The 26,079-nt window shown below is 48.1% G+C and overlaps 1 protein-coding gene across 2 annotated transcripts in view; it reads right to left on the reverse strand.

Annotated features, from left to right (window-relative positions):
• LOC136575422 (ultra-long-chain fatty acid omega-hydroxylase-like) overlaps nt 1-26,079 on the reverse strand; it is a 162,528-nt gene that overhangs the window by 41,684 nt on the left and 94,765 nt on the right. For both annotated transcript variants that reach the window (XM_066575085.1, XM_066575084.1), the window contains exon 4: nt 18,982-19,035. In XM_066575085.1, the coding sequence (XP_066431182.1) occupies nt 18,982-19,035 (54 nt within the window). The remainder of the gene's footprint in view (nt 1-18,981; nt 19,036-26,079) is intronic.

Here is a 26,079-nt window from a genome sequence, read left to right on the forward strand (position 1 = left end):
AAACTAGACTCCTTAACGAATTTATCTAGGGGTGTACTGCCTATTTTGACCCCAAAGTGTTTGAATAAATTCAAGCAAAGCAAAAGGAAAAAATTAGGATTTTCGTTTTTTTGGCAATTCTGTCATTTTAAAAACAGCTTTTTTTGTACAGCAAACATATGAAGGAAGACTTACACCCCAAAATGGATACCCCTGTTTGTACTGTTTTCAGAAACATACCCATTGTGGCCCAAATATTATGTCCGCATGCACAATGGGGCCCAAAATGAAAAAAGTAATCGGTGTCTTTCAGAAAATAGATTTTGCTTGAAGTCCTTTTAGGCCCCATTGCCCACTTGTAGAGTTCTTGAGTGGCCAAAACCATAGAGAACCCCCACTAATGACCCCATTTTGAAAACTAGACCCCTTAACGAATTTATCTAGGGGTGTACTGTGTATTTTAACCCTTCAATTTTTGAATAGATCTAAGCAAAGCAGTAAGAACAAATTACGATTTTTATTTTTTGGGCTAGTGCGTCAATTTAAAAACAGGTTTTTTTCTGTACAGTACATGTATAAATGAAGACTTTCACCCCAAAATGGATACCCCTGTTTGTCCCGTGCTCAGAAACATATGCATTGTGGCCCTAATAGACTTACAGGACACATGGCTAGGCCTACAATGAAAGGAACACCCGTTGGATTTCAGGCTACAACTGAATAAATTCCAGGCCCCATTGCCCACTTATAGAGCCATTGAGCGGCCAAAACTATAAAGAACCCCCTCAAATGACCCCATTTTGAAAACTAGACCCCTTAACAAATTCATCTAGGGGTGTACTGCGTATTTTGACCCCACAGTATTTGAATGAATCTAAGCAAAGCAGAAGGAAAAAGTTACGATTTTCAATTTTTTTTGGCAATTTCTTAAATTTAAAAACAGTTTTTTTGTACAGGGTACATAGGAATGAAGACATTCACCCCCAAATGGATACCCCCGTTTGTCCCGTGTTCAGAAACAGACCCATTGTGGCCCTAATTTACTTACAGGACCCATGGCAAGGCCTATAAAGGAGGGAACACCCGTTGGATTTCAGGGCACAACTGAATAAATCCCAGGCCCCATTGCTTATTTGTACGGAATAAAAATTGATTCCCTAAAAATCCCCACACACACTCCGCGCCCTTTTCGACGTTCGCAAATCTAAGATAAAAGTAATAATGTGAACTGTGTGGTATTTCCGAAGACAGGGGTAATTACGGAGGCTGGTTGGAATGGGCCCATGGGGCAATAAAACCGTGTATCCCCTCTCCTCTCATGCTTTTTGGGGGTATTTCTTGACCTCAGTGGCAGGTATAGGGTGTAAAAAGTGGCGTTCCGTGAGTCTCCATAAGCTTGATGAGGTGCAGCGGTCTCACACAGAAGGCGCTCAACAAGGTGCTCCTGGAACTGCATGAAGGCAAGCGTTCCCGGGGCTTCTTGTAAAATACGTATTACAGGTAGCCGTCTGAATAACGCCGGGCTCACGCGGCCGTATGTGGAATCCACTTGCGAAGGGCCCGCAGCGGTTCCCATCTGTGAGCCCGGCTGTGACCCTGCGTACGGCCGCGTAATGTACTGCGCATAACTGCCTACTCACACAGGCGGTCATGCGCAGTACACCTTTTTTTTTTTGTATTTCCCGCACCGTCACTTAGTGATGACACGGGGACCCGCAGCCCATATACAACGTAGTTGCGTATGGGCTGCGGGTATATCCGCGACCATGGAGCACAATGGGCTCTATGCTGCGGATAGCCGCGGTAAAATAGAACCTGCTGCGTTCTCTTTTCTGCGAGTGGATTACACAATTCCAACCCGCTAATGTGAGCAGAATTGTGTAATCCAATGCGATTGATCTGCGCATGATTTTTACGTGACCGGCGATCGCTCAACGAGGCCACCCGTCACTGCTCCAGGCTCTCGGTGACTGTTGGTCGCTGAGAGCAAGGAGATTTAAAATTTCCTGGGCTCCCCGACTCCTGCGCATGTGTCCGGCTTTTTGCCGGCAATCGCATGTGCAGAGTTCGGGAAGGTTCACAAAGGAGGATTGCGTCGGGGTGCAAATACGGAGGCCTCTGGTAAAAAGTTTCATCTCCTTTCACCGATCGCATCGGTGAGGGGAGATAAAACTTCAATTTTTTTTTTTTACTTTTACGTGATTGCCATTATTGGATAACCGCTAACACGTGACCAGGAACCGCTCTCCGCTGCCCCCTGTGAAATCTCCAGGCTCTTGGCTACGTTTTGTAGCCAGGAGCAGGGAGAATTTAAATTATCCTGGCAATCCACAGCTTTTGCGCATGGGTCCGCCATTTTGGCGACGGGCGCGTGCGCAGAAGCTGAGGTAAGGTCCGCGGATTAATCTGGGGCCTTATGTACGTACTTTCATCCTCCCTCACGGATATGATCCGTGAGGGGAGATGAAACGTACGCTTTTTAAACTTTTTTTTAACTTTTTTTTTTTTTACTTTTTTACACTTTTTTTTAACTTTACATGATCACTGTTATCCATTGGGTGACAGTGATCATGTCCCCGGGATAATCTTTCAGCTCCTGGCTACACATGGCAGCCAGGAGCAGAGGGATTTTGAATTTCCCAGGACTCGAGCCCCTGTGTGCACGCGTCCGATGTCAATCATCGGGTGCGCATGCGCAGAAGGGGATTTCGGGTCCCGGGACAGCGGGACATCGGGGAGGACGGAGGCGAAACTTTGCTATTTTTTAAAACTTTTTTTCACTTTTTCACATTTTCACTTTTGGATAACGGCGATCGCGGTACCAAGGACCGCTCACCGCGGTCCCCGCTGACATCTCCTGCCTCCCGGCTACCTTCAGGAGCCGGGAGCCAGGAGATTTTAAATTTCCCACGCCGCCGGGCCTTCTGCGCATGTGGCTGACGTAATGCCGCCTGGCGCACATGCGCAGAGGGACGGCTTCGGGGCCCGGAGGACCAGGACAGCGGGGAGCAGTGCAGCGGACCCGGGTGAGTAATTTCAGCTGCCCTAATAGATCCGATCCATCAGGGCAGCTGAATCTTTAACTTTTTTAAAACTTTTTTTTAACTTTTATGCGATCGGCGCTATCGATTGGATAGCGCTGATAGCATTGCTGGGGGGGGGGGTCCCCGCAGCCCGGGATGACAGCTCCATGCTGTCGGCTACCTGCAGGCACCGACAGCATGGAGCTGTCACGTCCAGAGCCCGAGGGGCTTTATTCTCTGTAGGACACATGTTTTTACGTCCTCAGAGAATAAAGCCCACTTCGGGAGGACGTAAAAAGGCTATGGTCCGGTCGTTAAGGGATTAAGTATTAGCAGTCATTCCGAGGATTTCTGCCAACCAAAGGATTTCTACGCAACACAGTGTTTCTTTTTTCCATCACAAGGCAGCCGCCTGTGTGAATGACTGATAATATGCGAATTAAGATCGAGACTTGATCACGGCTATTCTTTATACATGCGCTTTTTGACCATGTGCAGCCGATCGTAAAAACATATGGTCGGATGAAAGAGGCCAAAATATATAAACAAGAGCCACAGCCATAGGTGAATAAATTAGTGCCAGGAGGAATTTTTCAGATGATATAATGTGTCCAGGTGACATGGAGAAGATATTCAGTTGATTACCCTAACATACATAACCCGAATTCTCCATTAATATAACAAAGAAAAAGGTTGGCAACAAAAATAGGGTTATTATGCCGTTATGACAACATTAAGGCCTCATGTCCACGGGGAAAATCAGGCCCGCTACGGATTCTCCATGGAGAATCCGCAGCGGGTCCCTCCTTCCCAAAGGACATGAGGGCTGAAATTAGAATAAACTCTCCTGCTGCGGGCCGTGCGTGTCTTCCCTTCTTCGCGGCTGGGTCTTCTTTCTTGGGCCCGGTGGATGTGCTCGGCACGCCGGCTGCGTGCCGCGCGCATGCGCCGGGCACATCCGCCAGGCCGAAGAAAGAAGATCCAGTCGGGAAGGAAGGAAGATCCGCATCGTCCGGAGCAGGTGAGTTTATTCTGATTTTAGGTCTCCTGCGGATCCGGACGACTTCCATAGGCTTCAATAGAAGCCTGCGGAAGACCCGCACGAAAATGGAGCATTTCCATTTTTTTCCCGCACGCGGATCCACGCCTGACGGGAAAAATGACATCCGCAGGTATTTAACTACCTGCGGGTGTCCAATGCATTCCTATGGGGCGCGGATCCGCGTGCTGGAAAAACGCTGCGGATTTAAAATAAACATTTCCCAGTGGACATGAGGCCTAACTGCAATAATAAAAGAGAGCCTCGTTGTGTCTTACTGCGCTATGGAGGGTAGAATTTAATAAGTTAAAGCATATATTTTTGAAGTGTTTGTCACTGTTCCACCTGAATATAGTTTGACAGCATTCTTTGGCATGGTGTCAAGACAATTCCTAAAAGGGCTCAAACATCTTACATCACCAAGTCCGTTTGGGATAGAGAAGTAAACAAGACTTGGTTGACTATCAAAGGGCTCTTTAAATATGGCCATAAAATATGCAAAGCACGCAACCACATTGAAGTGTCTGATATTTTTGTTTCACTTATCAACAGTACAAAACACAAGATAAAATCATAGAACAGCAGTACATTGTGGTATGTTTGATTGTATAGCATGTAATACACAATATGTGGTTGTACCGTAAATGTTTTAAAATATGCGTTAGAAAACATTTCGCTGACAGCACAAATATTGATGCCAGCAATCCATCTACTGTTTCTAGACACTATTTGCTGTGACACAATGGTGACACTTCAGACCCCTTTTACGGAGGAAATAGAAAAGCCTAATCTACCCAGCAGGGAAAGTCAACGTAGAAGCCTCCTCCTCAGCTTGGACTTCCCCTTTAAACAGCAGGTATCCTATTGGTTTGAATCACACGTGATTTACTCTGAAACGCACTAAAATAGAGCAGACAACTATTGAAACGCTCATCTGAGAAGCTCCATTGAAATCAATGGAGGTGTTTTACAACGTTTTAGCGGGCGTTTCAAACCGTGTGCTAAATGCTGTAAAAACCGCTCATGTGACAGCGGCCTTACATGCCAAAATTAATAGCAACTGCAGCATGTGAGCAGTTGACATTCTGCTATGTTGGACTGAAGCTTGCACAATTGTGCATATATACTTGTGTGAAGGATCCCTTTAAGGGGTTCTGTCGTTAAAAAAAATAAAAATTCTATGCTCACCCATTACTCCCGTCAGTCTTCTTACTGCACCTTCTCCCCGCTGATCTTCTTCTGTATCCTGTAGTCCCCACTACCTGTGATTGGTCACAGCACTCAGTCAATCAGACAAAGGCCTTTCAGCAGGTGGGGAAGAGCTTCAGAGCAGTGCAGGGGGACCAAGACGCGCCTGAGCCCCGACAATGTCGAAGAGGTGAGTATATATTTTTTTACAAATCCTGGGCATGATTTTCAGGGAAGGGCTTATATTTATAAGCCCTTCCCAGAAAATCACTGCAGGGGTTGCTGGCAGCCCATTGCTTTTAATGGGGCGGCCCCAATAAAAAGCAATTGGCACGGAGCTTCGTTCACATGTTTTTTTGCACATCCGTGCAGCAATGCGTTTTGCGCAGCACGGATGTGTGCAAAACAACGCTCATGTGAACGCAGCCTTAAGGCACAAAATAGGCTGATCCATTTATCAGTCATTTATCAAGTTTTCTCAATAGGACTTTGAAGTGTGTGGTTTTAAAGTTTTCTCTCAGCTGAAGTTGATTGTAGTTTAGGCTTCTCTTACATAAGTGATGCGTTTTCATGCTGGCCGCATCGCAGTCGAAAAATGTGCGATTGAAGAACAGCCGCGATCAAGTGCCGAGCTTTAGCTGCGTTTTCTCGGCCATTCAAACGAGCGCCTACGGCGAAAATATACGCTGCAGGTCAGAAATCCCTCGGTTGGCAGAAATCCTCGGAATGACTTCTAATGCCTGAATAGAGCCAACTGCGTTCTTTTCCCAGTGCTGGATGCAGCTAAGCTCCCTCCCTCTTTATTCAGCTCACATAGGAGTCTATGGGAGCTTTCAACGTATTATGGCAAAAAGATATGGCAAGACCTATCTTTTCCGCTGTGTATAAAAACGGTCACCGCTGTCCTATTATTACCGGCTCAACGTTTTTATGCAGCTAAAAATTGCTTATCTGAATGAATACATTGGAAACCAATGCTTTAGATGGTCGGCTAAATTAGCCGTGTAAAAACTCTCGTGTAAATAAGGCCTTAAGGGTAAAACTAGTTGGCTGTTTGACAACTGTCACATTCAGAGCTGTTATAAACAGTGCTACTTGTCTTCTGCATAAAGAGATCTCTATTTTTTTCAAGCATTAAAGGGGTTCTGTCATTAGAAAAAAAAATTCAATACTTACCTGTTCCTCCCCAGGCAGTCTTCTTACCGCATCTTCTCTTCACCAATCTTCTCCTGGCTCCTCCAGTGCCCCGGGTCACCTCACCTCCAGCCGGCTGGATCCTCTACTTCCTGTGATGTTATGTACATCTTCAGCATTCTGCTTCTTGCAGGTCAGTGTAGGCTACATCACTAGTGACATAGTATTCACTGCCTAGTGGAAAATGCTGAATCCTATGCCAGGCTTTTGCCATGACTGCACATGCACCGTGTCTCGTGGCAATAGTATATGAACACTTGCGGTTAAACAACGCGAATGCGCAGCACTGACAATAGCCCAACATAGTATTTGGTGTAGGATTTTAGTGACGTAACGTACACTGATCTGCTGGAAGCAGAATGCCGGCAATGTACGCTTCATAACAGGAAGAAGAGGATCCGGCCGGCTGGAGGTGAGGTGACCTGGGGGACTGAAGGCGCCAGGAGAAGATTGGTGGGGAGAAGATGCAGTAAGAAGATTGCCTGGGGAGGAATAGGTAAGTATTGTTTTTTTTTTTTTTTCGAATGACAGAACCCTTTAAACATCTCATTATACTGATACACAAATAGTTATGTCTCGCCAGTAGAGATAAACTCTTTTGAACAAATAAATAGTTCAAAGTCTTTAAAAAATATATATTTGTTAATTTTTAATTCAATGTATTAGAGTTAAAAATCTGGATGATTTATGTGGGCAACAAGACCACTTTTTATGTTTTAAACTAAAGCAAAAAATGAAACAGACTTTTGCTGATTCTTGTGGACAACAATCACTTTCCTATAGCAATGCAGGTTGTCAGCAGCACCAAACGTATAGCCAGGCCAATGCCTGGGGAAGCAGGAGAATGTGCGCGCTCACCAGGAACCAGAACCTCCACAGACCTCCGCAGACTTGAACAAAGGAAGGTGAAGCAGCACCCAGGAATCCACAAATCTCAAGAAGATTTTACAGAATCCAATACTTCCTTATTCAACACATGTACAGCGACGTTTCGACCATAAATATGATCTTTATCAAGCTTCAAGCTTGAAATATAAGCCCTACTCCAAAAATAAGCCCTAGCTACATTACACGGGAAAAAAAAGCATTACTCATCTAGCAAGCACCATCTGGGTCACCCCTGCTGGTTTCTGGCTCTCCAGCAGGCTTCTGTGCAGTCTTCAGCGCCAACAGAACATCGCTTGCTGGTAACGGGAATTGTAAACCCCACCTCCAGCAAGTGATTGCATCGACGGCGCTCGATGGATCAATCACAGCATTGCATTGAATGGCTGTGATTGGTTCATTGAGTGCTGGCTCTGACTGGCTAGGCCGCAGCACTCGAGAACCAATCAGAGCAAATCGCTTGCTGGAGGAGAGGTTTTCAAACCTAGTTACCAGTAAGCCATGCTCTGTCGGCGCTGAGGACTGCACGGAAGCCTGTCGGAGGCCAGCGGGGGTGACCCAGAAGGCATCTGCTAGGTGAGTATAAGACACCCCCCAAACAAAAGAACTTTTTGTCGCTCTTGGGACAAAAATTAATATAAGTCAGGGTCTTATTTTTGGGGACACATGGTAGTAATATTCTTATATTGTAGGGGGGTGTTTTTAACTATTAAATTAAACCAGCCTTCTATTATGACTTATTATGGATTTCTATTACTGTAACTACTGAAAAAAGCTGTATGGCTATATACGATGGTCTGTCCAAACAGATGAATCTCTCATAGAATGTATACAATGAATGTATATCATGTTTAATGCATCCTGGCCTCCCGAAGAATTAACTGTTGATTTGCAATAATAATACTGTGAAATTCTACTTATGAACACTAGCTAAATGTATAGTTATATATAGTACTTTGCCCTAAAATGCATATTCCAGCAAAAAAAAAAAAAGGCTTAATAGCAAAACTTCTACAACACCGAGAATCATCATGTGCTATAAAAATATCAACTACCACAAGCAATATAATAACAAAACTAAGAAGGCACTGTATACTTTAGGGTGGACACCCACTACCCACTTACGTTTTTTTGCTCGTTTTTTTAACGCGTTATCGCTGTGTTTTTTTAACGCGATTGTGAATGGGACTTTCTAAAGTGAAAAACGCATCACAAGTTTGTATTTTGCAATTTTTGTGCGATGCGTTTATAACATTAGAAAGTCCCATTGACCATTGCGTAAAAACAAAACGCAGTGATATCGCGTGAAAAAAGCGCAAGTGGGTGTCCACCCTTTAAAGAAACAAATTATGTACAAACACCTCTGCACTCTGAACCTCTACATGCTGTACGATATAGCAGTTACATAGTCAAAACAGACCACTTAACCCCTTTAGGACCAGACTGTTTTAGTCATATGGACCAGACACCATTTTACCCATGTGGTGGATTTACTGTCCTATTTTTTTCTTTAGCTACTAAAATTATTTTTGCTGCATTTTATTCCCATGACATGTAGGGCTATTTATTTATATCTTTTTCCATTGACTTTTTTTCCATCTTTTAGTTTTCTTGTGGGTAAAATGCTAAAAAAATATTTTTTTAATTTATAGGTTTATTTTTTAAATTATTTAACATAAATAAAGTGCAGAAATGGGTTCCTCATTTTGTTTTGGACATTTTGATATACATAATTTAATTTATGTAGATGCTTCAGAGAAGAGCCGCATACAGGGTTCCAGTAGCACGATACTGACAGGTGCTTCGTCTTTACTAGAGATGAGCGAACACCAAAATGTTCGGGTGTTCGTTATTCGGAACGAACTTCCCGTGATGCTCGAGGGTTCGTTTCGAACAACGAACCCCATTGAAGTCAATGGGCGACCAGAACATTTTTGTATTTCGCCGATGCTCGCTAAGGTTTTCATGTGTGAAAATCTGGGCAATTCAGGAAAGTGATGGGAATGACACAGTGACGGATAGGGCAGGCGAGGGGCTACGTGTTGGGCTGCATCTCAAGTTCACAGGTCCCACTATTAAGCCACAATACCGGCAAGAGTGGGCCCCCCCCCCCTCCCAACAACTTTTACTTCTGAAAAGCCCTCATTAGCATGGCATACCTTTGCTAAGCACCACACTACCTCCAACAAAGCACAATCACTGCCTGCATGACACTCCACTGACACTTCTCCTGGGTTACATGCTGCCCAACCGCCCCCCCTCCCCCCCCCCACAGCGCACACCAAAGTGTCCCTGGGCAGCCTTCAGCTGCCCTCATGCCACAACACGCTCATGTCTATTTAGAATTGCGTCTGCCATGACAAGGGACCGCAGGCACACACTGCAGAGGTTGGCACGGCTAGGCAGCGACCCTCTTTAAAAGTGGCGGAGCGATAGCCCACAATGCTGTACAGAAGCAATGAGAAATAGAATCCTGTGCCACCGCCATCAGGAGCTGCACACGTGGGCATAGCAATGGGGAACCTATGTGCCACACACTATTCATTCTGTCAAGGTGTCTGCATGCCCCAGTCAGACCGGGCTTTTTAATTCATAGACACAGGCAGGTACAACTCCCTATTGTGAAGTCCCTGTCGACCCACAGCATGGGTGGCTCCCTGGAACCCACCGGCGGTACACAGAAATATCCCATTGCATTGCCCAACACAGCTGAGGTAGTAATGTCGTGCTTAATGCAGGTGGGCTTCGGCCCACACTGCATGCCCCAGTCTGACTGGGGTTCTTTATAAGTGTACAGATGTAGTAAAAACTCCGTGTGCACCTACAGCATGGGTGGGTGCCAGGAAGCCACCGGCGGTACATAGAAATATCCCATTGCATTGCCCAACACAGCTGAGGTAGTAATGTTGTGCTTAACCCTTTCCAATCCAATTTGTATATGGTTTTCCTAGGGGGCTTACTCTTTTTCTGCTGTTATACAACGGCGCTATATGCTGGCTAAAGCCAGTACTGCATGAGCTGACACGTAGGATAGGCTCCGACAGCAGAGAGGCTGGCAATATACAGTAAGAGAACCCCGACGGACTTCTACCAACAACGGAGCTGTACAGCCTTAAACCCTAATGTCTTCACAGGTCACACAGTGGACTGGAAAGGGTTAATGCAGGTGGGCTTCGGCCCACACTGCATGCCCCAGTCAGACTGGGGTTCTTTACAAGTGGACACATGTAGGTTAAACTCCCTGTGGACCCACTGCCTGGGTGGGTGCCAGGAAGCCACCGGCGGTACATAGAAATATCCCATTGCATTGCCCAACACAGCTGAGGTAGTAATGTCGTGCGTAATACAGGTGGGCTTCGGCCCACACTGCATGCCCCAGTCAGACGGGTTCTTTAGAAGTGTACAGATGTATTAAAAACTCCGTGTGCACCTACAACATGGGTGGCTCCCTGGAACCCACCGGCGGTACATAAAAATATCCCATTGCATTGCCCAACACAGCTGAGGTAACGTCAGCTGTAATGCAGGTGGGCTAAAAATTAATTTGATTACACTGTAGGCGAGGGCCCACAAAAATTGCTGTATCAACAGTACTAATGTACATCCCAAAAATTGGCCATGGCCAGCCAAGAGGGCAGGTGAAACCCATTAATCGCTTTGGTTAATGTGGCTTAAGTGGTAACTAGGCCTGGAGGCAGCCCAGTGTAACGAAAAATTGGTTCAAGTTAAAGTTCCAATGCTTTTAAGCGCATTGAAACTTATAAAAATTGTTCTGAAAAATTATTTGAGTGAGCCTTGTGGCCCTAAGAAAAATTGCCCGTTCAGCGTGATTACGTGAGGTTTCAGGAGGAGGAGCAGGAGGAGGAGGAGGAGGAATATTAGACACAGATTGATGAAGCAGAAATGTCCCCGTTTTGGATGGTGAGAGAGAACGTAGCTTCCATCCGCGGGTGCAGCCTACGTATTGCTTACGTATCGCTGCTGTCCGCTGGTGGAGAAGAGAAGTCTGGGGAAATCCAGCCTTTGTTCATCTTGATGAGTGTTAGCCTGTCGGCACTGTCGGTTGACAAGCGGCTACGCTTATCTGTGATGATTCCCCCAGCCGCACTAAACACCCTCTCCGACAACACGCTAGCCGCAGGACAAGCAAGCACCTCCAGGGCATACAGCGCTAGTTCAGGCCACATGTCCAGCTTCGACACCCAGTAGTTGTAGGGGGCAGAGGCGTCACCAAGGATGGTCGTGCGATCCGCTACGTACTCCCTCACCATCCTTTTACAGTGCTCCCGCCGACTCAGCCGTGACTGGGGAGCGGTGACACAGTCTTGGTGGGGAGCCATAAAGCTGGCCAGGCCCTTAAAGACTGTTGCACTGCCTGGGATGTACATGCTGCTCGATCTACGCACATCCCCTGCTACCTTGCCCTCGGTACTGCGCCTTCTGCCACTAGCGCTGTCGGCTGGGAATTTTACCATCAGCTTGTCCGCAAGGGTCCTGTGGTATAGCAACACTCTCGAACCCCTTTCCTCTTCGGGAATCAGAGTGGGCAGGTTCTCCTTATACCGTGGATCGAGCAGTGTGTACACCCAGTAATCCGTAGTGGCCAGAATGCGTGCAACGCGAGGGTCACGAGAAAGGCATCCTAACATGAAGTCAGCCATGTGTGCCAGGGTACCTGTACGCAACACATGGCTGTCTTCACTAGGAAGATCACTTTCAGGATCCTCCTCCTCCTCCTCCTCCTCCTCAGGCCATACACGCTGAAAGGATGACAGGCAATCAGCCGGTGTACCGTCAGCAGCGGCCCAAGCTGTCTCTTCCCCCTCCTCCTCATCCTCCTCATGCTCCTCCTCCTCCTCCTGTACGTGCTGAGAAATAGACAGGAGGGTGCCCTGACTATCCAGCGGCATACTGTCTTCCCCCGCCCCCGTTTCCGAGCGCAAAGCAGCTGCCTTTATGGTTTGCAGGGAATTTCTCAAGATGCATAGCAGAGGAATGGTGACGCTAATGATTGTAGCATCGCCGCTCACCACCTGGGTAGACTCCTCAAAATTACCAAGGACATGGCAGATGTCTGCCAACCAGGCCCACTCTTCTGAAAGGAATTGAGGAGGCTGACTCCCACTGCGCCGCCCATGTTGGAGTTGGTATTCGACTATAGCTCTACGTTGTTCATAGAGCCTGGCCAACATGTGGAGCGTAGAGTTCCACCGTGTGGGCACGTCGCACAGCAGTCGGTGCACTGGCAGCTTAAAGTGATGTTGCAGGGTGCGCAGGGTGGCAGCGTCCGTGTGGGACTTGCGGAAATGTGCGCAGAGCCGGCGCGCCTTTACGAGCAGGTCTGACAAGCGTGGGTAGCTTTTCAGAAAGCGCTGAACCACCAAATTAAAGACGTGGGCCAGGCATGGCACGTGCGTGAGGCTGCCAAGCTGCAGAGCCGCCACCAGGTTACGCCCGTTGTCACACACGACCATGCCCGGTTGGAGGCTCAGCGGCGCAAGCCAGCGGTCGGTCTGCTCTGTCAGACCCTGCAGCAGTTCGTGGGCCGTGTGCCTCTTATCGCCTAAGCTGAGTAGTTTCAGCACGGCCTGCTGACGCTTGCCCACCGCTGTGCTGCCACACCGCGCGACACCGACTGCTGGCAACATGCTGCTGCTAACACATCTTGATTGCGAGACAGAGGAGGAGGAGGAGGGTGCTTTAGTGGAGGAAGCATACACCTCCGCAGATACCAGCACCGAGCTGGGGCCCGCAATTCTGGGGGTGGGTAGGACGTGAGCGGTCCCAGGCTCTGACTCTGTCCCAGCCTCCACTAAATTCACCCAATGTGCCATCAGGGAGATGTAGTGGCCCTGCCCGCCTGTGCTTGTCCACGTGTCCGTAGTTAAGTGGACCGTGGCAGTAACCGCGTTGGTGAGGGCGCGCACAATGTTGCGGGAGACGTGGTCGTGCAGGGCTGGGACGGCACATCGGGAAAAGTAGTGGCGACTGGGAACTGAGTAGCGCGGGGCCGCCGCCTCCATGATACTTTTGAAGGACTCAGTTTCCACAACCCTATACGGCAGCATCTCAAGGCTGATGAATTTTGCTATGCGGACGGTTAACGTTTGAGCGTGCGGGTGCGTGGCGGCGTACTTGCGCTTGAACACTTGCGCAAGCGACGGCTGAATGGTGCGCTGAACTACACTGCTGGATGGGGCCGAGGACAGCGGAGATGAGGGTGTGGGTGCAGGCCATGAGGCGGTAGTGCCTGTGTCCTGAGAGGGGGGTTGCATCTCAGTGGCAGGTTGGGGCACAGGGGGAGAGGCAGGGGTGCAAACCGGAGGCGGTGAACGGCCTTCGTCCCACCTTGTGGGGTGCTTGGCCATCATATGTCTGCGCATGGTGGTGGTGGTGAGGCTGTTGGTGTTGGCTCCCCGGCTGAGCTTTGCGCAACAAAGGTTGCACACCACTGTTCGTCGGTCGTCAGGCGTCTCTGTGAAAAACTGCCAGACCTTAGAGCACCTCGGCCTCTGCAGGGTGGCATGGCGCGAGGGGGCGCTTTGGGAAACACTTGGTGGATTATTCGGTCTGGCCCTGCCTCTACCCCTGGCCCTGGCCACCGCACTGCCTCTTGCAACCTGCCCTGCTGATGCCCTTGACTCCCCCTCTGAAGACCTGTCCTCCTGAGTAAGCATTGCACACCAGGTGGGGTCAGTCACCTCATCGTCCTGCTGCTCTTCCTCCGAATCCTCTGTGCGCTGCTCCCTTGGACTTACTGCCCTTACTACTACCTCACTGCAAGACAACTGTGTCTGATCGTCATCGTCCTCCTCACCCACAGAAAGTTGTTGAGACAGTTGGCGGAAGTCCCCAGCCTCTTCCCTCGGACCCCGGGAACTTTCGAATGGTTGGGCATCAGTGACGATAAACTCCTCTGGTGGGAGAGGAACCGCTGCTGCCCAATCTAAGCAGGGCCCCGAGAACAGTTCCTGGGAGTGTTCCCGCTCCTGAGCAGGTGTCATTGTAGTGGAGTGAGGAGGCTGGGAGGAAGGAGGAGCAGCAGACAGAGGATTCGGATTTGCAGCAGTGGACGGCGCAGAACTGCGTGTTGACGATAGGTTGCTCGAAGCACTTTCTGCCATCCAGGACAGGACCTGCTCACACTGCTCATTTTCTAATAACCGTCTCCCGCGTGGACCCATTAATTGGGCGATGAATGTGGGGACGCCAGAAACGTGCCTCTCTCCTAATCGCGCAGCAGTCGGCTGCGACACACCGGGATCAGGAGCTCGGCCTGTGCCCACACCCTGACTTGGCCCTCCGCGTCCTCGGCCGCGTCCACGTCCTCTAGGCCTACCCCTACCCCTCAGCATGCTGTATTACCAGTGATTTGATTTCACCGGCAGGAAATAAATTGGCGCAAGACTGCAGGCCAAATATAATTTTTTCCCTTTTTGGAAAACGAAAGGCCCCACTGCCTCTAGTGAATGAATAATCTAAGTTTAATAACTGTGCTGTGTCCCTGCTAATGTGTCACAGAACGTGAGGGTAGCAGAGTTATTATAACTCTGGCAGAGCAGGTATTTTTTTTCCCAATTAAGGAAAGCAAATGGCGAAGCCAGCAGTAAAACATAGCTGGGTGCGTATGATTTAGCAATGTTTTTCACGCAGCTCACACGTGTCCACCGCCCGTAAGGACGGACAGAGGCTGGACAAATAGATTTGTTTTCACTTGTTTTTCCACCAAAAGGCAGCACTGCGTATATTCAATGAACATGAGAAGTTTAATAACTGTGCTGTGTCCCTGCTAATGTGTCACAGAACGTGAGGGTAGCAGAGTTATTATAACTCTGGCAGAGCAGGTATTTTTTTTCCCAATTAAGGAAAGCAAATGGCGAAGCCAGCAGTAAAGCGTAGCTGGGTGCGTATGATTTAGCAATGTTTTTCACGCAGCTCACACGTGTCCACCGCCCGTAAGGACGGACAGAGGCTGGACAAATAGATTTGTTTTCACTTGTTTTTCCACCAAAAGGCAGCACTGCGTATATTCTATGAATAATAACTGTGTTGTGGCCCTGCCTATACAATTCTTTCCCTGCAGTATCAATGGAGGGTGGAATGCTCTGCAGAGGCGATTTTGAGAAGCCCAAAAAAAATGCAGCACAGCTAACAGCAGCCTGGACAGTACTGCACACGGATAAATATGGCCCTAGAAAGGACCGTTGAGGTTCTTGAAGGCTACACTCACTCCTAACACTCTCCCTGCCTATGCAGCACTTCTGTCCCTAATGCCAGGTGCAACGCTCTGCAGAGCAGATTTTGAGAAAAAAAAAATGCCACTGCTAACAGCAGCCAACACACAGCTATCAGTGGCCCTAATAAGGACCTTTGGGGGGTCTTGAAGCCTACACTAACTACCAATTCTTTCCCTACAGCAGCTCCGGTATAAACAGCACTGTCCCTCATCTAACTCAGCAGGCATCTGAGGCGAGCCGCGGGAGGGGCCGACTTTTATATTAGGCGAACACCTGATCTCGCCAGCCACTCACAGCAGGGGGGTGGTATAGGGCTTAAACGTTGCAGGGGGAAGTTGTAATGCCTTCCCTGTCTTTCAATTGGCCAGAAAAGCGCGCTAACGTCTCAGGGAAGGAAGTGAAAGTAACCAGAACACCGCATGGTGTTCGTTACGAATAACGAACATCCCGAACACCCTAATATTCGCACGAATATCAAGCTCGGACGAACGCGTTCGCTCATCTCTAGTCTTTACTCAATGCACACATGCACATAAGCTTGACAACGTTTCGGCTGTCACTCGCAGCCTTTATACAGTCGCTGAATACTCAAAACCCCACAACAATATATGCACCTCAGTTAAAAAGTATACACCAATCAAGAAACATCAATTAAAAAAGGACCCACCCACGCAGTGTGAGCTCTATAGTCCACTACACCTTAGATGCAAATGTGCGTTATGTTATCATGGCAATGTTTAAACGGAAGAAAGGTTTACCTAACTAGTCATCCAGGACTGCCAGACTGGCGTTCACATTATGTCACAGCACATATGCGAGATACTAAGCATGCTACCGCGAAATTGAATGTTTGCCCATAACCAACATGGTGGCTGGAACACGCGGCGCACCAAAGTGAATGCGCAAATCAATTTAGGTGGGCTGTTCTAACTCACCCAACTATGTCATCCGATGGGTGTGCCAAACCGCATGCGCGATATCAGGGACGAATCTCGCAGCGTTATGTCTCTACTATCCATGGCAGACTACTTTAGCAACATTGAATATTGCACATGTGTGGGACATGGCCTACAGACCGTCAGTCCTCTAACTCCATATCCCCATCAAATAAAAAAACGCACATAGGAGTGTGTGTGTCTCTCAACATATGCATCTCTTCTCTGAAGTATCTACAGGTGTTCATATGGGTCATGGATCCAGCCCCTTGTTTTTGAGCCTGCATTTCTTCGCTAGCCTCCCTCTGCATAAGCGAGGTACGCTGCTTAAGGTGCTGCTGTCCTTAATATATACGGATATATATGATTTATGTATAGTTTTGGATTACAGGGTGCATATGGCAACGGTTTTGGATGGCGTTGCTGGTGCGTCACTTTCTTTTTACGTATACATTTTTATTTTATTCTATTCTATTTTATAACTTATTTTTGTAACTATTTGTGTTAACATCTTTCCTCTTTCCAAAGACCTATGAGGGTCATTCACATTGTCTTTTATTTTTCTTCTAATTTCTCACTTCCCCCTGTAGTGACAATAGTCACTGGCAGAGCTGATCAGGGTCTGCTAGGACCCTGTATCTCTGCTGTCCCAGGGGGTCCCGGCAGTCATGTGATCGGCAGGTTACATAGCGGAAATAACACTTCCGCATTCTCACTTTAGTACATAGCACTCATTGACGCTATGTAGCCTGGAAAGGAGAAGGCAGAAACGGTTAAAAGAGCTTCTACTTTCTCTTCTGGGTCCTCGGCTGTGTCTGACAACTGAGAACCCGACCTGCTCTTGCTTGATTTCAGAAGCAAAAGCTTTAATCGGTTCTGCAGTTCTGCCATAAATTTAGTGCGCTTTGTTCTTAGAGGGTTAAAGGCCAAATTATCCCCAAACTGCATGATCCTTTGCAGAAATGTGAAATCTTCTTTGATGGCTTGCACATCACTGGTTTACTACACCACTGTATATTATATAGCTAAAGAAAAAAAATACTGAAATATATTTAACAATGAAAGTATTGTATATCCTCAGGGCAGATTTGTCTGAAACCTCCTATAAAATGGTAACGCACAGAGTGGTGTAAGGACAACCACATCTTTATCAAGACTTTGCCTACATTTGGCGCTGCCGGCTGTCATGGCTTACTGATGCAAAGAAGCTCAAAATAACCCTATGAATTAGGCATTTATAGCATTTTGTGAATGTCTGAAAGAGAAAAACCTCTTTTAGGGCTTAAACACACAACCGTGTCTGCAGAGCTTTTTGCGGCCATGAAAATCATGGCCGCAAAAAGTGGCAAAAACAAGACCATGGATTTCAGTGGTTTCGGTTTCAGTAGTGTGATTCTAGTGCGATATTACTATGGAGCATATTAGCGCATGAACCAGTCAAAATTCCCTTATCTTTTAACCTTTAAATTCTGCGCTATTTAAAAAAAAAAAAAAAAGCAGGAAGATAGATCCTGCCCTATCTTTCCTACCATGTGGAAGAAATACGTGCAAGAAAGATAGTGCAAGTCCTATCTTTTCTCGCACATAGTATTGACACGCAAGAATCCCACTAGTCAAAATGGAACCATTGAAATTAATGGTTTTGTTTCGTCACTTTTTATGGCCGTTATTTTCACGCCCGCAAAACGTGACAAAATCACGGCCATCTGAAGAAGCCTGCTGTGATCAAGTAAAGCTGTTATGATTATGTTAAAATTATGATTAAGAAACCACATACATTTTGTCAGAATAATCAGAATAAATTAACCTTAACCCATTAAGGACCAGGTGCGGTAAATATACGGCGCCTGGTCCTGGGCTTAAAGCACCGCCGATAGTAAAATTATGGCGGTGCTTTAAGCCTCCTGCCTTTGCAATCAATAAGAGACAGGATGGATTATAGGCTGTTAGTGACAGCTGATAACTCAGAGGAGAAGGCAGTAGGGTTTTTAACCCTTCCTGCCTTTTCCTCCCCTGTGTACACAGCGCTCAATGAGCACTGTGTACTAGAAGGTGAAAGTAGCAGTGTAGCTTCCACTGCAGGAGCTGGGGGGTCATGTGACCGCCGGTGTTCCCTGCTGCAGCAAAGCTGGAGGGTCATCTCTCTCTCACTCTCCCCCCCCCCCCCGCCCCCACCTGTGCACGCTCGGACCAGTAAGCTGTTACTCGAGAAGAGCGATGCTCGCTCGAGTAACTGCTGTATCCGAACATGCTTGCTCATCTCTACTAAAAAACGGGAATAAAAAGTCAGTGAAAAAGATATTTTAAAAAAACGTCCTATATGTCACGGGAAAAAAAACGCAGTAAAAATAATTTTGGTAGCTAAAGGAAACAAAATAGGGCAGTAAAACTGCGCTATTTGGTAAAATCCCTAAAAAGTGTCTGCTCCTTAAGTTACAAAACAGCCTGGTCCTTAAGGGGTTAAGGAACAAAAAGCAAAAAAATAATTAAACAGAACTTACCCAACCAGGGTCTTAGAAAGCCAGTGAATAATGGATCTTTAGGTGCAATGGCAGCTGCAAACAAAGAAAAATGAAACAAATAAGGGTGTATTCCACATATATTATAATGCCGTACACATGAAGGATTATGGCATCAAGATAAGCGAATCGAATCAACCGTGTGGTGTGTGAAGGGAGAAATGGTGTGAACTTAGTAACTTTGTCTAGAAATGTAAAATATTTCCCTTTTTACATATGTGAAATCCAAAACATCTTGAATTCAACATTCATAAAGTTGTATGATTCATCAACTAAATATTTCAAATTAATTTCCTTAATAGAGATGAGTGAGTATACTCGCTAAGGCACATTACTCGAGCAAGTAGTGCCTTAGCCGAGTATCTCCCCGCTCGTCTCTAAAGATTCGGGTGCCGGCGGGGGGCGGGGAGCAGTGGGGGAGAGCGGGTCGGAATGGAGGGGATCTCTCTCTCTCCCTCTCTCCCCCCGCTCACCGCCGCAACTCACCTGTCACCCGCGCCGGCAGCCGAATCTTTAGAGACGAGCGGGCAGGTACTCGAATAAGGCACTACTCGCTCGAGTAGTTTGCTTTATCGAGTATGCTCGCTATTCCTTAATTAAAGGCGGGCATTAAAGTAATAAATGATGTGGGTGAACTACAATACCCAGAGAGGTTATCAAAATTGGGGTTATTTAGTTTAGAAAAAACACGGCTAAGAGGCGACCTAATAACTATGTATAAATATATCAGGGGACAATACAGAGATCTCTCCCATCATGTAGTTATACCCATGACTGTGACTGTAACAAGGGGACATTCGCTACGTCTAGAGGAAAGAAGGTTTCTACACTGATATAGAAGGGTGTTCTTTACTGTAAGAGCAGTGAGACTATGGAACTCTCTGCCTGAGGGCGTGGTGATGGTAAACTCGATAAAAGAGTTTAATAGGGGCCTGGATGTCTAACAATATTATATGTTATGGTCACTGATTACTTCAGAAGGGTTGGTGATCCAGGGATTATTTTGATTGTCAGATTGGAGTCTGGAAGGAATTTTTTCCCTTAAATGGGGAAATTGCATTCTACCCCATTGTTTTTTTTTCCCCGTCTTCCTCTAGATCAACATTGGGGGGTAATAGGCTGAACTGGATGGATGAATGGACAGATGTCTTTTTTCAGCCCTACATACTATGTTACTCTCTATTTACTAAAAGAATTGTGTGAAGACAAGCTGATCACAAAGCATCCTGCTGATGAAATTCTCAATAATCAGCTGTAAATTTGTTCGGGAGTTCAGCAGCAAACATAAAAACAGAAAATTGACAGCAGCCCCTCACACACAACTAAAGAAAACATCCCAGCATCCCAGTAACTAACAGGCAGTGAATTGCAGTGGGGCTGGAAGGGAGACCCCTAGTGACAGCCCCCTAAAACTAGATTACAGAGATAAAACAACAAAATTTTTAACGAAAGTATATTAAAAGATTGTTGAGACTCACACAGGCTATTAGTTAAGCATAAGGCCGGCTTCACACGGCCCAGATTCCTATTGCGAAATCCGCGATTGGTGTCCACGCAGAGGATCTGCAGCAAATTGCACACATTGAAAAGGTATGTACTTTCGCTTTTTTCTTCACACTCACTGATACGAATTGCGTATTTCACGAGTGGAGGAAAGGGAGTGAATTTCTTACCGAAAATTCCTTTTTCCCCCGAGTCATCCTGACGGCAGACATGGAGGTTGCACCTTGACCTCGTAGGGACAGGAAGCAAGAGACTTCAAAAGGCTCCTCCCGTCTCCCATTCACCAGTGTCTTCTAAATTACTTACATGGACATGTCGTGGTTAACCAAAGAAGATATTTATTTGCTCCGAAAAAAATAACATGGTTAGTTCCATTTGAACATAAACAAGAAGAGGGTAGCTTACTCGGACATAACACAAGATAATATGCACAAATTTACCGCATAAAAGGAAATGTTCAACATAGGAGCCTCTGGGCTACAGATTCGTGCCCGCATAAACGTTAATATAAACGTGTGAATTTTTGGGAGGGAAATACGTGCCGTCAGGATGACTCGGAAAAAAGGAATTTTCGGTAAGAAATTCACTCCCTTTTCCCGGCATCATCCTGACGGCAGACATGGAGTATACCAGATTAACTCTTTAGGCAGGGACCACTGCTTGCAGGACCTTTCTCCCGAAAGAGAGATCGGAGGAGAAGTCCGCATTCAGCCTGTAATGTTTTGCGAATGTGTGCAGGTTGGACCATGTGGCTGCCTTACAGATTTGGTCCGGTGTCGCCATAGCCCTCTCTGCCCAGGAGCAGGATACTGCCCTGGTAGAATGGGCCTTGAGTCCTTCCAGGATAGTGCTGTTGCAGGACGAGTAGGCCTGCTGGATGGTGGATTTTATCCAGTGGCTAATGGATCTCCTAGAAGCCGCTCTTCCTCTGCCTGGCCCCTGAAATTGAACAAAAGACAGTCAGCCTTCCTAAAGGATGATGTCTGCTCTAGGTAGCATAGAATGGCCTTCCTTGCATCCAGGCTATGGTAGTCTCTTTCCCTATCGTTTTGGGGATTTTGACAGAAGGATGGGAGAATACTTTCTTGCTGTCTGTGGAATTTTGAGGCTACGTTTGGAAGAAAAAAGGGGGTCTGTTTTTAGTATGACCCTATCGTCCTGGCTTAATAGGTAAGATGTCTTACAAGATAGGGCCTGGAGCTCGCTTACATGCCTCGCTGTTGTGATAGCTACCAGGAACACAGTTTTAAACGTGAGGAACCTAATTGGAATCTGATAGATAGGTTGAAGGGGTCTTTGCAGAGGCTTTGGAGAACTAGGTTCAGGTCCCATGGGGGGGGACTGTACTACGGCTAACTGGCCTCATTCTTTCTGCCACTTCCATGAACCTGCGGATCAGTCTATGATCCGCCAAAGGTTAGTCTAGAATGGCCGAGAGCGCTGATACCTGTACTTCCAGGGTTCCTGGTCTCAAGTTTTTATCTGGAGGAAGTTCAAAATCTCCGCCACCAAAGTGTCAAGATTGGAGACTTCCAGCCCCCTCCAGGAGGAGAATTTTTTCCCCGATCTTATTATAAATAGCTGAGGTTACAGGTTTTCGGGACTGGCGTAGAGTCGCGATAACTCTGGAGGACAAACCTTGTCTTAGTAGCGTCTGTTCCTCAATATCCACACCGCGAGGTTCAGTCTCTCTAGGTTGGGGCAAAGAACTGGGCCCTGCGCTAGAAGGTCCTCCCTGGATGGAAGGCGGATTGGCTCCGAGATGGCGAGCTTTAGGAGCACCGGAAACCATGCCCTTTTTTCCCAGTGTGGGGCGATCAGGATCAGCGTGATGTTGCTCTGCTGGACCTTCTGAAGAACTCTCGGGATCAGGGGTATGGGGGTGAAGGCGTACGCCAGACTGAAATCCCGACTCTGGGAAAAAGCGGCTAACCCCTCGGCCTTGTCCCTCGGATCTAGGGAAAAATAGGCGGGACATTCTGAATTTTTGCTGCTTGCAAACAGGTCCACCTGTGGACTGCCCCAGGTTTCTGTAATGAGACAAAATTCCTCTTGATTCAGAGACCATTCCCCGGGGTCTAGGCCTCTTCGACTTAGAAAGTCCGCTGTCAGGTTCTGGGATCCTTTGAGATGGACCGCTGTCAGGGACTGTACCGTGGACTCGGTCCATCGGAAGATCCGGGCTGTTAATTTCAGCAGGTGAAAGTTTCTGGTGCCTCCCTGGTAGCGAATAAGTGAAACGGCGGTCACATTATCAGAGAAGATTTTAACATGTCTCTTCTTTAGGATATCCTGAGCTCTGTGAAGCGCCTCCCAGATGGCCCTAAGCTCTCTGAAATTTGAGGTCTGGGCATGCAATGTTGGACCCCATTTGCCCTGGAGCAAACGCTGCCCCACTTGCGCTCCCCAGCCAGACTGGCTTGCGTTGGTGACTACGGAGATGAAGGGCTCTGTCACCCATGGGGACTCCGCCTCTAGGTTGCCAGTTGACCGCCACCAGCGGAGGGACCTTGTGACTGATGATGACACAGGCATTCTGCTGTCCAGAGAGGTTGTTGCCCCGTCCCAGTTGCCCAGAGTGGCTCTCTGTAGCGTCCTTGAGTGCGCCTGGGCCCAAGGAATAATGCCGATACAGGAGGTCATGAGGCCCAGGAGCCTTATTGCGTCCCTAATCGTTATTTGTTTCTTCTGGCCGCATTTCTCTGCTGCCAGCCTAAGGTTTTCCTGCCTGGGTGGAGGCAAAGACAAGATCTGAGACACTGAGTCTATCTGTACCCCCAGGAAGGTCTTTCGCGTCTCGGGGAGAAGACTAGATTTCGGGAAGTTAACTATCCACCCCAGTCTCTGAAATAGGGAGAGCGTCCAGGTATGGGACAATGTTTATGCCTGCCACATGGAGATACGCCACCATCTCTGCCACTATTTTAGAGAATATCCTGGGTGCCGTTGAAATTCCGAGGGGTAGGCACTGGAATTGAAAATGGTGTACACGGCTGCCCATCCTGATGGCAAACCGCAGGTACTTGTGATGTTCCGGCAGGACTGGGACGTGGTAGTACGCGTCCTTTAGATCGACGGTACTCATAAAGTCCCCTCTTTTGATCAGAGTTACTGCAGACCTGACGGTTTCCATCTTAAACCTTTTGTAGGTAATAAACCTGTTCAGGCCCTTCAGATTAAGGATCATCCGAAACTGTTGTTCGTTTTTTTAATCAGAAATAGGGGTGAGTAGAACCCCAAGCCCTGTTCTACTGCGGGGACCCGGACTACCGCCCCCATCTGTAGCAGCTTAGAAATGTCATTTTTAAAGATATCCTGCAGGGCGGGGGATTGCGTGGGGGCCGGGAAAGCTCAGTAGTCTGCCCCCCACCTGGTACTTGCCTACAGGGGAAGGGGTTGTCTTTGTCTTACCCCTGCCTCCTTTGGGGTAGGACCAGCTCCCCGTCTTTCCTTTGCCTCAGTATGGCTTGAAGGATGGCTGAGGTTTGTGGGGAAATCCCGTTCTTGCTTGGTCCGGGAAACTGTGGGTCCTGTCGGTAGCTCTTTTTAGGATCTCCTCCAAGTCCGCGCCAAAGATGTGCTGGCCATGAAAACGGGATGTTACACTGCCTTCCTTTGGAAGCCGTATCTGCTTTCCATGTTTTCAGCCAGACCGCCTGTTGCTGATCTAAGTAGAGGCCTGCATTCCAGTAACGCATCTCTAGGAGCCTTCTGTTTAATCTGGTCGTCGAGTTCCCCCAACCAGAGGAACATCGACCTCGCCACAGAAGTCGCTGCGATATTGGGCTTCAACGTATAGGCCGTTGTTTGACAGGCCCGTTTCATCAAGGCGTCAACCCTGTCCGTCGGGTCTTTAAGATGAGAGGAGTCCTCGAATGGCAGGGCTGTCTTTTTGGCCATTATGGCCACCTGTGCCCGACGCCGCGCGCGGCCGCACCGGCATGCCTGGAGGAAAGAGGCATCTGAACCTATGGCCCGCCGCTCTCCCCAGCTGAAAACAACTGCCCGAGCTGTGGCAGAGGAAGGAGGGGACCCAAGGACCTCTGGTCCGCCGCTCCGACCGCTGCGGTGGTGAACCCCGGGCGGTCAGACCTGTGGCCCGCCGTGCTCCCGGACCGCGCGTAGATGTTCACGTGTTTCTCCCCAAAGCGGAGTCTCTCTTTATATTCACGGGACAAATAGAGGTGTTTGTCCACGCAGCCCACTCATCTGTGATTACTTTCTTCAGGGTATCGTTAACCGGAAACACTGTGCGGTTCCTTGGTCTGAGCCCGCCGGACATGTCGTCCTGTACGGACCTTGGCTCGACCACATCCTCGACCTTCATTGTATCCCTGACTGCTTTGATCAGGTCAACCAGGTCCCCAGATGAGAAATAGTACTTTTTATTCTCATCCCTGGCGTCAGGGGGACGGTCAAAGAGTTCGCCATCTGACAAGTTGCCCAGGGATTGCTCAAACTCTGAGCTTATTAGCGGTATGTGGCTCGCTTTTTTAGCGGCCCTTCCTTCCCGCCGAGCTGGGGGGAGACTGGAAATCGATGCCCGGACCTCCTCTCTAACCAGGGATCTAATATCTTCCCTGAATGCAGCCTGTTCATCCGTAAGGATCTTGGAGGTACAATCGGGGCATAGCGGCTTTTTATACGCCTCGTCCAGTTTTTTTTTTTTTTTTAAAGACACAGGGCGCCTTTTCTGTGTTTTTTCTTTAGGTCCTGTTTAGACCGGGTGGATTCCCTGTCCTGCAGAATATACATGCATGCACATAAGGGAAAACCCCCACACAATGCTAAATCCCTGAGCATAACATCCCTGCAACAAGTAACACTTACAGTTTGCAGGGCTTCCATCTCTGGTTCCTTTGTAGTCATGATGCAGAAACGCAGACAGAACCAGATTAGACAGATAAATCCTTCCCTGAAGGTGTGCTGTCAGTGGAAGCTTGCCAGGGGGTCTCCATTTTCAAATCTCCCGCTGTTCCGGGTCAGCTGACGGCGTCTGACGTCACCGCGTCACGCCGCGTCATTGGCTCCGCCCCCCGACGATGCGCGCGGCCGCGCCGGCATGCCTGAGGGAGAGAGGCATCTGAGCCTATGGCCCGCCGCTCTCCCCGGCTGAAAAACAACTCCGAGCTGTGGAAGAGGAAGGAGGGGACTCAAGGACCTCTGGTCCGCCGCTCCGACTGCTGCGGTGGTGAACCCCGGGCGGTCAGACCCGTGGCCCGCCGTGCTCCCGGACCGCGCTGACACCCCGAAGGGAGATGAGAAGGGAAGCAGCCCTATGGACCGTCAATCCCTACAGTCAGCCGGCTTAGGAAAAAGGTGAGGGGGGAAACAGCCCTATGGACCGTTCCTCAGCTGTCATCTTGCAGCTCGCTGGAGGGAGCTCCTCTTGCATGTCCCTGTAGGGACAGGAAGCACTGGTGAATGGGAGACGGGAGGAGCCTTTTGAAGTCTCTTGCTTCCTGTCCCTACGAGGTCAAGGTGCAACCTCCATGTCTGCCGTCAGGATGACGCCGGGAAAAAAAATGTTGCTGCAAACTCAGTGCATATGGCCTCCATTGAAGTCAATAGAGTCCG

Source organism: Eleutherodactylus coqui, chromosome 1 (assembly GCF_035609145.1).
Source record: "Eleutherodactylus coqui strain aEleCoq1 chromosome 1, aEleCoq1.hap1, whole genome shotgun sequence".
Classification (NCBI taxonomy): Eukaryota; Metazoa; Chordata; class Amphibia; order Anura; family Eleutherodactylidae; genus Eleutherodactylus; species Eleutherodactylus coqui.